This window comes from Sprattus sprattus, assembly GCF_963457725.1.
Source record: "Sprattus sprattus genome assembly, chromosome: 4".
Lineage (NCBI taxonomy): Eukaryota > Metazoa > Chordata > Actinopteri > Clupeiformes > Clupeidae > Sprattus > Sprattus sprattus.
The window spans coordinates 12532614-12545778 of NC_137923.1; the positions used below are offsets into that span (position 1 = coordinate 12532614).

The following is a 13165-nucleotide window of genomic DNA, read 5'->3' on the forward strand; positions in this document are numbered from 1 at the left end:
GGTGCAGGGCGGGTCTCTGTCTCTCTCTAACACCCACCCACCCCCTGGTTCAGCGCAAGAGTGTCTATGCGTTTTTTTTTTGTCTTTTAAAGATTTTGTACATAAAGCAGGTCAAAATCATGATCCCTTCATCAAAACCAATATAAAATATTTTTTTTAAATTATCTGTTTGCATATATTATAAAAAAGTAAGTTTTTTTTTTCTTCCTCAGGTCTGCTTTGGCAGTTTAAGCAAGGTTTCCAGAGAACAAAACAGAGCTGTTTAAAAAAACTAAAACAAAATAAAACAAACAAACACATTAAAATGAAAAGTATAAAGTCTGGCAATACAAACGTGTTTACGCTGCTTTGTTTAAGTGGTAATTGAACAGATATCCCACATCGTGTACGCTCGACAAACACTACACATCTCGGCCGTAGAGCATGCAGGTAAACATATGTGCTTCACAATGACTTCATTTCCTAGCAAAGTTTCCATTCAAATAAAAGGTCCACCTCAATAATCCATCTAAAAACAAAGATATTTGCTTTTCCTTTCCCTGGACATGTCACAGTCCTATTGGAAGAAATGGAAGTGTGTGACATGAAAAAAAATTACAAATAAAGAAAAATGCTTCGGAGACCAGGCACTCTCCTTCTTCGAAACCTAACAGTGGTGTGTATGTAAGCACCAGAGACAAAGCACAGAGGGCTACTAGTGCACCCTCTGGTGGTCACACCACCAAATGACAGACACCTCTCCCAAGCCCTCCCAAGTCAAACGGCACAGTGGACAGATCAGTACGGATTACTCTCAGTGCACGTAAGGACCTGACATGAACATCAAGTGCTTTACACTTTATAAAAATATATATATCAAACAAAAAAGACAACAACCAACAAAACAAACAAGCAAAAAACAGCAGTACAACACTGTGTCTGAATCATGATTATGAACTTGAAACAATTCACATTACATGAAATGACAACGATCAAGCCAACAGAAATACTGTTTACATTCAGAGCTTTTCAAGGAAACATAAATAAAGGCTTGCCATGTATCTACCACACAAATTAAATGGCTGCATGGTTTCTTCATGCATCAAATTAGAAGAAAATTATTTTTGTTTTTGTTTCTCTTTCTCTTTAGAACATTCACATTTTCTTGTTTTTCTTATAAACACTTTTTTAAACACTGAAATCAGCTGCTCCTCGGGAGTTTAGAAATGCACAGAAAATGAGACAATTTGAAAGCAACTCCCCACCGTATAAACAATTCCAAACCTTTCCCAAATATAAGTCTCAAGTTTCAGGGTCATGTTTTGCAAGACTGACTGCAAGTCTGAAGTGCAGAATCTAAATGACCCTTTTAGTGTTCAACAAAGAAAAAAACTAAAAATAATAATGCCACAGCCATTTACAATTAGATGTTTACTAAATAAACGAACAGTATGGAAGTGGACCATATCAAACGTAATGTAACCACATGGTAGTTCTATCAGAAACGCATAAAATGAAGTCCATAAATGCATGACCCACTTTTAAATGTTTTTGTCGTCATGTAAATGTAAGTAGGCTGCTGCATCTGCTTGTGACCAATCGAGGCACATCTTTAAACCTGCCCTATTTCAAAAGACATTCTTCAGCTTTTCCATGAACAAACGCTTGAAAAAGAATCTCTTCGGCCCCCTGTTCTCAGGCGCAGTGCTCGAGTACTGCAGTAGAACTCGAGTGAAGCCACAAGGTAGTCAGAGAAAGAAATGACTGTTTACTCCTTGGTCCCCTTGCTGTCAGTCAGCTTTGTCTAGCGCTTCAGAGGAGTGGGGGGCAACGTACTTAAGCCGGAATCCACCTGTAACACACACCCACATACACACGCAAATACCAGCAACAAACACCACGAATACAAACACACACATGCGTTCACACACACACACGCACACACACACACACACACACACACATCCAAACACCAAAACAAGCACACACGGACAGACACAGACACACACACACACACACACACAGGAGGGAGTGTCAGTACGGCTTGCTGAGAGAGACACACAGAGATAAGAGAGTGACATGAGAGCATCATCATCATCATCAGCATCATCATCATCATCATCTCATCTCCTGGCCCTGCCGTTAAAGCTAGCAGCACTGGCAGCCACTGCAGCTGCTGCCGCCGCCGCCGCAGCTACCGCTATGCCGCCACCATTACCTGGATGGCCGGAGTCTGCCGTGTGCTGCTTGCACTCATGCGCGAAGTGCCCGCTCAGGCCACAGTTGTAGCAGGACATGTTGATGCCCTTCTTCATTCCTCCACCGGGGGTCCCGCCAGGCAGCATGGGCATGGAGGGGAACATGGGCGCGTAGAAGCGGCTGAAGGTGGCCATCTGGGGCAGGCCGTAGCCCGTCTGCGCCGCCAGCAGGTGCTCCGAGTGGGCATGCATCAGCGGGTTCGTGGGGTAGGCGGGAGGCGCATGGGGAGCGTGAGCGTGGTGGGTGCCTGCGTGTGGGTAGAAGGACAGCGGCTGAGCAGAGGGGCCGGCGGCAGCAGTGTGTCCGGTGCTGTTCTGGTGGGCCTGGGCGCCGGGTGGGTAGTTGGCACTGCAGAGCGAGGGCAGGTGCAGGAAGGGCAGCGGGGCAGCACTGAACATCTGCCGCGGGGCCAGCTGCTGCGGGGGCAGGAAGTAGCCCGTCGTCGCCTGGTGACCTCCACCTCCACCACCAACCATGCCGTTACCACCGCAGCTACCTCGGCACCCGCAGGCGTTGCAGCCCAGCTGGGGGTTGGCTTGAGATTGCGCTGGCATCTGCATATGTGTGCCCGCTGCGGTGGCCATGCCTGTAGTCAGGCCCATAGGGTTCCCGCAAGCACTAGTGCTACCGGAGCTGTGTGCTGCACTGTGGGTGAGGACTGGGCTGGGCGTGGGCCTGGTGCTGGGGGCGTGGGTGGGCACGGCAGTGGGCACAGCTCCACCCTGGACCCTCAGCTGGAGGGACGTGTGCGGGGGGAGAGACGTGGCGGGGTGGAGAGAGAGGGGGCTGGAAGGTACAACCACCGTGGCATCACTGGCGTGATGGGCAATGATGGAGAGGGCACTGACTGTAGCGACAGGAGGCTTATCGTGCGACAGGGTGCTGGATCCCAGTGTATCTCTGGAGGTGGCCAGGATGGGCTCAAGGGTTGCGGTTGGTTTGGTGTAGAAGGGGGGTGACTGTATGCCATCAGTGGTCTCGGCCTGCTTTGAGGGGTCCTTTTCGAGGGCGGGTGGAAGCATGGGGTTCACCAGGGCTACCGCCTTTCCGTTGATGCCTTTGGCAGGGTGAGCTCTCAGGGTCCCTGTGTCCTGCCAGGAGTTGTCAGACTGGCTGCCTGTGTCTGCGAAGACGACAAAAAAAGACAAGCCCTTCATTCATCAGAACACAGTATAAATCAACCACTTCCTGTTCTTTAGAGATTCGACTAAACCAGAGTTCAACTTCAAAATCAATTATGTTAAAAAATGTAGTCATGCAAGGAGTTCAAAAGTGTTATTGTGAGAACAATAATAAAAAAAAACAATCATCAGCATGTTATCTAGCTTGTTTGGCTTAATAAGCTGGACCAATGAAACCTAGAAATATGCTTGTGTCTACTGTATGAGGAAACCAATTATGCACACACGCAGAGCCGCTTACACATGCACACGCGCTTACATATGCACTCACACGCACGCTTACACATTTGCACGCACACTTACACACACACACACACAAACTCAGCAGGCATTAGGAGTCAAACAAGAGTCTAATACCTCTATCATCCTCATCATCATCATCATCATCATCTTCGTCTCCATCCTCATCATCTTCGCTCTGCAGACTGGCATGCTGAAGGTGCTGCGGGCTGGAGGTGGTGGAGTAGGAGCTCTCAGAGGACGTCTCTCCGTACGCATCAGTGCCTGTTTAAGAGATGCACACCAAATCATAATATACACACATGTCCAAATGGGAATTGTAATAGATGTCCTTCTATTCGTTTCCCATGTTGGCCTCATGCACATGGGTCCCCAGTTTTGAACTGGGTTCTGCTGAAGGCTTCTTCCAAATTAAAACGAGTTTTCCCATGGCCCCGTCACCTGTGCTCATTTGTAAGGGCTTTAAATGACCAATGTGTATGAATTATGCTATATTGCCTTACCCTGTGTCTTATAAACTGCCTTGAGATCCTTTTATTGATACATCCTCAGTGAATAATATTGATCTGAACTAAAAGGACTTAAACAGTCATTTCTCTGGAGGACATTAAACAGATTTTCTCACAGCCACTTTCCCACTTACATTCATTTCCCACAGATGGATGACTTGCTGTATGTGGGCTACCTATATACTGTGACCTATATTCCATCGCACTGCATGTAGCCTACTCTAACTATAATATGTGATGGAAGAAAATATGTGGCAGTGTGCATGTCCCTGCACCCAAACCAACGGTGTGTGCGTGTAGTTTGGATGTGTGGTCATATGTTACGTGTTTTAAATGTTTGCGTGTGTGTGTGTGAGCAGTGTGTGTGATTGGTGTGGGTCTGTAAAGCAGCAGTGAGGGCCTCGAGAGGACCTCTGCGCAGCACAGCTCACCCGTAGCCTGCCTTATCTTCTGAGCTGCAGAGGGCCTGCGGATCCCGTTGGGCACAAAGCTTTCCTCCGCCTCCCCTCGCCTTATCCGCTCCCTGAAACACAGAGGGAGGGGAAGAGACAGAGAGGAAGAGAGGGGAGGGAGACAGAGACAGAGAGAGAGAGGGAGCGAGAGAGGAAATATCTTTAATGGTTTTTTTTTCTATCACAAAGCAGAGCAGAGTGCTGAAAAATGATTTGTCCTCCTCTGTCTTTGGGCTGAGAGAGGGGAAGAAACAGAGTGATAGAGGGAGTGAGACTGATAAAGAGAGGGACAGAGAGATAAAGAGACAGAACAAGACAGAATAAGCTAGGGCATTTTCTATTGGCAGAACTTGAACATGACTTTCTGCAGTGGGAAATGCTGGGGTACAGAAGTACCACATTTTTTAAAAATAATTAAAAAAAGACACATAAAGACACCAGAGCAGCAACCCACTTTCAGGAGAAATTTCAGGTAGTGGGTGGTGATGATCCGTGTCACTGTAAAAAGGCCTCCCTCTTTTACCCATTCTCTTCCTTGTCCTTATGGTGGCATCAATTTAAAAGGATATGCTTCCTCTAACCCCCACTGATTTTGAACAGTCAGATCATAGACATCTATAATAAAGGCTAGATATCCTGCCTGCGTTTCTGGCCGACGGAGTCGAATGTCCGCACATTTCGGCCATTTTGAGGACAGTAGCTCACTCCCCCTTAACATTGTGTTGGTAGTGGTACTTTTTAAATAACCAGAACTTGCTCAATTTTCAACCGATTTTCAAACGGGTTGGTTTGTTATAAACGTAAGATATTTCTTATGGCACTACATACTTATGAAGAATTATAAACATGGGGTTTCATATGAAAATAACATTGACAGGTCTCTGACAGGTCTCGTTTCAAGGGAGTGTTCAATAGAGCAGGTTGCACAAAATTCTGGCATCTTCATTGGCAATAAAGTCAGCAATTTCCTGTCGAAATCATAATGTAAGATGTTTAACAAACCAACCCGATTGGAAATCATGTGCAACTTCAGTTTTATTATGTGCAACTTAAGTTATATTGAAAAGAAAGAACAACTCGACAATTGATGTAAAATGACTGATACACAATAGCCGTGATACACAATTAAGCTGCACATTTCAACATGTTCAAGCATCCAGAATTATTACCAAGGTAATGACGATTGTAAATCAAGTCATATGTAAATCCGTCAAAATTTTCGCGAGATAAGAGTGTTAACGATTGTGAAGATCACTGACGTTACCTAACGTACCACTGATCCCTACCGGAAGCATACTGTCCTCAAAATGGCCTCCTGTGCAGACATTCAAGAGTCCGCCATAATCCATCTAGCCTTTATCTAAGATATCTATGAGTCAGATTGTGAAGAGAGGCAAAAGCACAAAGTTTCCCTCAGATCTGCCTCCATCTCGTCTGGCGCCCCATGGACAGACAGCACAGACTAATCTGATGTCCCAGCTATCTCAGACCAGAGTGAAATGATCTCACTGGCATTTATAAACAAGCATGTCGGAAGAGACATGCAAGAGAAATCTTTTAAAATGGGGATCTTTCAGGTTGCAGTGTGCCTTTATAATGCACAATGCTGATCAGAATGGCCTAACAGACCAGAAAAGCACTGATATGCAACACTTACAATCGTATTGAATAACACAGCAGCAAAATGAAAGACTTCATTTTTAAACAGGCTGTAAAATAGAACCTGTCATTCTAAGTCTGATGAGCTCAGTGTCTGTGCCAACCTTTGACTTTAGTGACCCAGCCTCGAGTCACATCCGCTGTCATTAAAGCATGTTCTTTGATGAAACATGACCTCTGAGTCACTAAACTGGGGAACTGAGGGAACATTAGGTTGAGGAAACAAGCTTGAGTTCCCCAAATGAAAGACTTGAAGCTTTTTTCTAAAAAGAGGTTGGTCTGGCCATGTTATTGCTAGTACTTTTAGTCTAAAATGATATCAATGAAATGTCTCTAGTAAAGTGTCTGTGTCTGTGTCTTCCAGCACCATGTTTTTGGTCATTTCTCTAGCTGACCTGAAATGTCAGAGCTGACCCTGCTCTACCGAGCTCTAGGCCAACCTTGGCGCTGAGATTTTTTGGACAGTGTGAACACACCGGGGGCCTTCACCTCCAGCTCCCTGCAGTGTGAAGGCAGAGGTTTGCCATGTGAATGCGCTCATACTTAGGAACGGAGGCTAGATAGCACATTAACCTCATAATGACAGCGTTTTGAAAAAAAATATTTCCCATGATTGATTTGTGAAATCCAATTAGCGTTGCACACTGCACATAAGGACTATTTAAAAATGTGAGCAATTTAATTTCCTTTGGCATGTTATGCTTCTCTCCTTCCCTGTCTCACATGCAGGGAATGAACTTTGCGTGTCTTCCAGACCCTAAAATGCAAATCTTCTCAAGGCCACACTAAGCACATGAAAATTTGCCAAAAAAGTGCCCACTGATGATATTTCAGATTGCATGCATGTCTCTAAAATAAACTTTGACGTGATTAAATCTGTACACCTTATTGACCCTCGTTGCAGTGCTGTTTAATGTTTGGCCTTGTGTTGCATTGGAACAAACTTATGTTTGGCAGCTTTAATTACATTTTAATGAATAGGATGGTGGATACGGAAATGTAATGTGTATCATGCCATTGTTTGAAGGGGAAATATACAGAGAAACACCCTTATGTTGTCTGGGAGCAGGGCTTTACCTGTGATTGAAACTCATCACTCATAAAGGTAGTAAATTACCATGAGACATTTTACTAGACCAATGGCTGTAAGAAACCGTCTGTTGACTGAAGTTGAGGGGCATTAACCAGACTACCAACTTCACTCTCAACCTGCATTTGCTTTGAGATAAACATCAATTTATTTGTTTACCTCAAAGAAAACTGTGGCAGGGGCAGTGGCAAACTGAACCTAACTCAATCCTAGAGAAAAAGAGAGACCCAGCAGCTGTGTTTCTGTGTTTCACATTCACATAGTTTATAGTGTTCACTCATTTCCCCGGGTCGAGTCGATGGGCAGAGGTCCATTTCCTGAGGGGGTGTCTGTCCCTACTACTCTCTGCGTACCTGTCAGCTCCTGAGGCTCTCGCTTTAGGCTTCTTCCCCACCGCGCAGCTCCGCTTCTCACCAACACAGCACTGCAGAGAAAGAGAGCGAGAGCAGAGTTAGAGTGCAGTCAAAATCACAATGACATTTACCTAAAAGTGAGACAAAACAAAAAAATGTGATGTGGACACCAAACATTACTGATCAAATTCTTGGACATTCATGTGGATTATGAAAAGGGAAACTGAGGAAAAACTGAGGGCCAACTGCAACAACCAGGATTTTAAACTAAAATCTAAAATTGGACTGTAAGCTAATGTTGTAGCGAACTAACTTCTTCAAATCTTAAAGTTGCGACTCCAATGAGTGGCGGACGACCGAATGCGATGAACTGAAGTGTATTCAATCTTGCAGACTTCCAGCCAATTTGAGTGGTGGTCCATGGAACATCTCTGACAAAAATCAGTGCACTTTCTTTTTAGTACTACAATTTCTGACACTATGCTTTTCCAATCGAAAACGAATCACTTATCAAAGTTGAGCCAATCAAAATATTCTGCTCACTTATTGCCGAAAGACAATGGTGACTTGTGAAATCAGGTGTTTGTCCTTGTCTATGTTTCACAGACCCTGTTTACAACTTTTTGGGACCAGGATATTCAGGAGGAGAACAAAATCCTCACAGCCCAGATGGCAAAGTTAAAAGGGAGAAAAGCCTCTCAACACCAATAACTCAGATGAAGGAGCTACTGGAGGCCTTCAACAATTGGCATAGAAAGACAGAAACACACAGCTACAAACACACAGGCATACAGAGTTGCAGCTCCCTCTGCAGAGCGCCTCAAACAAACACCTAAAGTCACAACCACATTTAGATTACAAATACACACCTAAACTCAAACACATTTAGATTACTAACAAACACCTAAACTCACAGACACATACAGATAAACAAAACACAGCAAGCAGGGTTTACCACTGACAATACACACACACACACACACACACACACACAAAGACACACAATCACCAATAGAATCCTCGCACCACTCCCCCCCCCCCCCCCACACACACAGAAAACACTTCCTGCTCCACAGAATATGGCAGCACCAAACCCACAGGAGGTGCTTCTTCTGGACCAAAATGGAAGGTTCCTGATCCCTGAGAAGCTTTTCTGGACATCATTTAACAGCCAAACGCCGCAGCGCAACACCAACCAGCCAATTTGCTTTCATCAGAACACCCTCAACAGACCCAACTGTATCAATGTCCATACTGTGACAAATGAGCTCCCTTCCTAGCATCGCAGGACTGTGGATGCAATGGCAGAGGGTGGCAGGGAGAGCAAGCATGGAGTTCCCAGAATCCTGCAGTGTAATATCTACTCTCATTCCGCTTACATACATCCCTCCTCACATCATCTATGATATCAATGCAGAGTGAACCAGAAGCTGCTCTGCCCTGCCAAACTATTACGAAACTGTAGCGCCCTCAATCAAATGATGAAAAACACGCCTTGGCAGAGACTCAGGTGGTAGCTTGGTGTGGTGCAGAAATGAATTGGCTGAACACATTTCAGCTGTTAAAATGGACAAATCTGATGAAACTGCAAGATACCACTGGCATTTCTGTGCTGCTTACATTCCCCCAACAGAATCAGAATATTATGACAAAGATTGTTTCAACAGTCTCTAATTTAATCTGGCCCGCCAGCTCCTCAGAATGTTGCAAAAAGTTCCATTGATTTGAATGAGCAACGGTGACATTTTATGTGGTTTGCCTAATTTTCCATCAGGATTAATAAAGTATCCATCCATTTATCTATCAGAGCTTGTCTGACGCGGCCGCTAGTATGTCGAACGCACCACAAATACTGCAAGTCCCACAATGCACTGTCCCCGCGTTGGTAGCGTCAATTTAGGGAGCGCTTGCCCCACTTTCCGGCCCTCGACTTACACCCATTTTTTTTATTCCGGCCTTCTGTGTATTTGAGTTTGACACCCCTGCTCTAGACAGAAATAAGCCATTTTTCCCAGGTCCATAGAAAGGTGTTGTTGATTGGAGACATTAATGCAGGGGCTGAGCCTGACTGACTGATTCACAGGGCAGTGTACGCGGTGTACCACTCACCTTTGCACCTCTCACCAATCACTATAACACAAAACAGCCAAGACTTGGTGGTCACTAACAGTGGTTAAGAGTTAGTGCATGTCTGTCGAGCCTTAGGAATGTACAGGTAGGATCAGTGGGGACACTTTAGGGAGGTTTACATATCTCTTAGCTCTGGGTAATAGTGTAGGGGATTGTGCAGTCACTGACACGGACCCCTCCTACTTCAGTCTATCCACTGTCATGCGAAACTCCTTTCTTAGTCCATAACCAATTAAATGTATTCCTAGAAATGATTAACCAACCCTGTTACACGCATGAGAAGCCCAGATAGCTGTACAAGCTCAAACTGACCAACAGAGGGGCTCCAGACAGCTTAGAAACATTTACACAAGCCCCTTCATTAACCTGAATTAGCATATCAAACAACTAACTTAAGATATAAATCATTCCTTCATGACAAAAATGAAATCAACATGACAGTTTATATGCTGCACCTGATTTTTGACAAGGCAGCAGAAAAGACAGCCAAAAAACAAAGTTAAGGGACATGGTTTGAGAATGTAAAAATATCAGGAAAAAGCTAACGCAACTGTCAACCCCAAAACAGCAACACCCCCAAAACAGACTGCAATACTGTAAAAACCCTCAAAAACTACAAACAATCAAAAAGGAACTACATGAAGTACCCATACAAAATGGAAAAACTTGGATTGAGCATTTCAAAACATTTACGGTGTAATACAGTCAACAGAAAAACTACACAATTTTGAAACTGTATTAAAACAAACAGAGGTCTTCACACACAGACGTGGAGTGAGGCAGGGCTGCAGCCTGTGTCCATCACTATTCAACATCTAGCCTACATTAATGAGTTATCTGTGTCCATCACTATTCAACATCTAGCCTACATTAATTAGTTATCTGTGTCCAACACTATTCAACATTCAGCCTTCTTAATGAGTTATCTGTGTCCATCACTATTCAACATCTAGCCTACATTAATGAGTTATCTGTGTCCATCACTATTCAACATCTAGCCTACATTAATGAGTCATCTGTGTCCAACACTATTGAACATCTAGCCTACATTAATGAGTTATCTGTGTCCAACACTATTCAACATCTAGCCTACATGAATGAGTTATCTGTGTCCAACACTATTCAACATCTAGCCTACATGAATGAGTTATCTGTGTCCAACACTATTCAACATCCAGCCTACATTAATGAGTCATCTGTGCACTTGGACCAATGTGCAGTTCCTGGACTCACCCTTAGAGACAGGGGTCAAATTCCATTACTGCATCAGGAAGTTTCAGCACAGCAGTGAAAGCCCTCAAAGACAAAGCCAGAAGAGCACTCTATTCTATGCTTTAACATCTCATTTTAACAATATAAGTTTACCAATCACAATCTGGTGCAAACTATGACAGCATAATACAGCCTATTGCACTGTATGAAAGTGAGGTCTGGTGTTTACTCAGTATGCAGCACTACACTACACGGGTATCCAACAGAGCCCTACATACCGAATTCTGTTCATCTATACTGAAAATTCAAACAAAAACAGCCAACAAAACATGAAGGGCAGAATCAGACAAACCACATTTAAAACCAAACTCCCAAACTTTGAAGTACTTAACAAAAATGAGAGAGAGAATGTGTGTCAAAGAATACACAATGTCGACTACATACATTTAAAAGGATTCAATAATTATGTTTTCTTGTCAGATCAGTAAACTCAAGGGTGAACCAGATTAAATGGGGGAAAAACACACACAGATATGCCTTCATGATAAGTTATATAAAACAAAATATGTTATAATTGAAATGAATATTTGTGCCATATATTTGCATATGTTCTTGTTTGTTATTGTACCAGAGTGTAGCTACACTCGCTCTGTGAGTCTGTCTCAGAGGTAGACAATGGGCCCTCCCACCCCGGCTCACCTGCTCTGAGTGGGTCGCACAGGCTCCAAGGCCCTGCGAGCGAGAGGGGCTGTGGCACCCCCACTCCACCTCTCCATTGTGCGCGGAGCGGCCTCTCCTTCTGCTTTCCCTCGGGTGGCTCCTGCAGCACTGCCACCTAGAGGTGAGGAAGGAGATAGCTGTGAAACTGGCTTTTAAAGAGGAGTCATACACTCCTCCAGCCATAAGGGTTCCAGGAATTTTTAAATATGCCACACGTGAATATTTATCAATACATATACAGTGGGGAAAATAAGTATTTGAACCCCTACCGATTTCGCAAGTTTGGCCACTTGCAAAGAAATGTGTGATCTAGAATTGCATTGGAAGGTGTATTTTAACAGTGAGAAACAAAATATCAACAAAAAAATTCTGAAAACTGCATTTTATAACATTTATGACTTTATTTGCATTTGATGCAAAAAATAAGTATTTGAACCCCCAAGCAAACAGCTAGAATTCTGTCTCACAATGACCAGTTATGTGCCCAAGAAGCACACAGATTAGTCCTCATTAGGTCTAACAAGGTACACCTGATCTCAACTGGTGACGTTTATAAAAGAAACCTGTCCAAAGAATCATACCTCACACCTTCAACCTTACTACCATGGGCAAGACCAAAGAGTTGTCCAGGGACGTCAGAGATAAGATTGTAGACTTGCACAAGGCTGGAATGGGCTACAAAACCATTGGCAAGCAGCTTGGTGAGAAGCAGACAACTATTGGTGCGATTATTCGTAAATGGAAGCAACACCAAACAAATGTTAATCGCTCTAGGTCTGGGGCGCCATGCAAGATATCCCCTCGTGCGGTATCAGTGATCATTCGAAAGGTGCAGAATAACCCCAGAACTACACAGGGGGAGCTTGTGAATGATCTCAAGGCAGCTGGGACCACAGTCACCAAGACTGTCAACACACCACGCCGTCATTTTTTGAAGTACTGCAGCACTCGCAAGGTCCCCCAGCTCAAGGAAGCGCATGGGCCATCTGAAGTTTACCATTGCACACTTTAATGATTCTAAGGAGGATTGGGAGACAGAATGTGGTCAGATGATACCAAAATCAAGCTCTTTGGCATCAACTCGACTTGCCGTGTTTGACGGGGGGGGGGGGGGGGGGATGCTGAATATGACCCCAAGAGTACATCATACCCACTATCAAGCATGGAGGTGGAAACATTATGCTTTGGGGCTGTTTCTCTGCCAAGGGTACAGGACGACTCCACCGCATCAAGGGGACTATGGATGGGGCCATGTAACGTGGAATAGTGGGCTTGAACCTCATTCCCTCCCATTGAAAACGCAACTTTAAAGATTTGGAGAGATCTGCAAAGAGGAGTGGACCAAAATCCCTCCTGAGATGTGTGTAAACCTGGTGACCAA

General features: G+C 44.3%; 1 protein-coding gene across 1 annotated transcript in view; it reads right to left on the reverse strand.

Moving 5' to 3' along the window:
• Nucleotides 1-2102: 2102 nt before the first annotated feature.
• zcchc2 (zinc finger, CCHC domain containing 2) overlaps nucleotides 2103-13165 on the reverse strand; it is a gene marked incomplete at both ends in the record, with an annotated part of 28266 nt that continues 17203 nt past the window's right edge. Inside the window, 5 exons of the mRNA XM_080838085.1 lie at nucleotides 2103-3361; nucleotides 3777-3923; nucleotides 4600-4691; nucleotides 7723-7793; nucleotides 11764-11899. Of these exons, the coding sequence (XP_080694211.1) occupies nucleotides 2103-3361; nucleotides 3777-3923; nucleotides 4600-4691; nucleotides 7723-7793; nucleotides 11764-11899 (1705 nt within the window). The remainder of the gene's footprint in view (nucleotides 3362-3776; nucleotides 3924-4599; nucleotides 4692-7722; nucleotides 7794-11763; nucleotides 11900-13165) is intronic.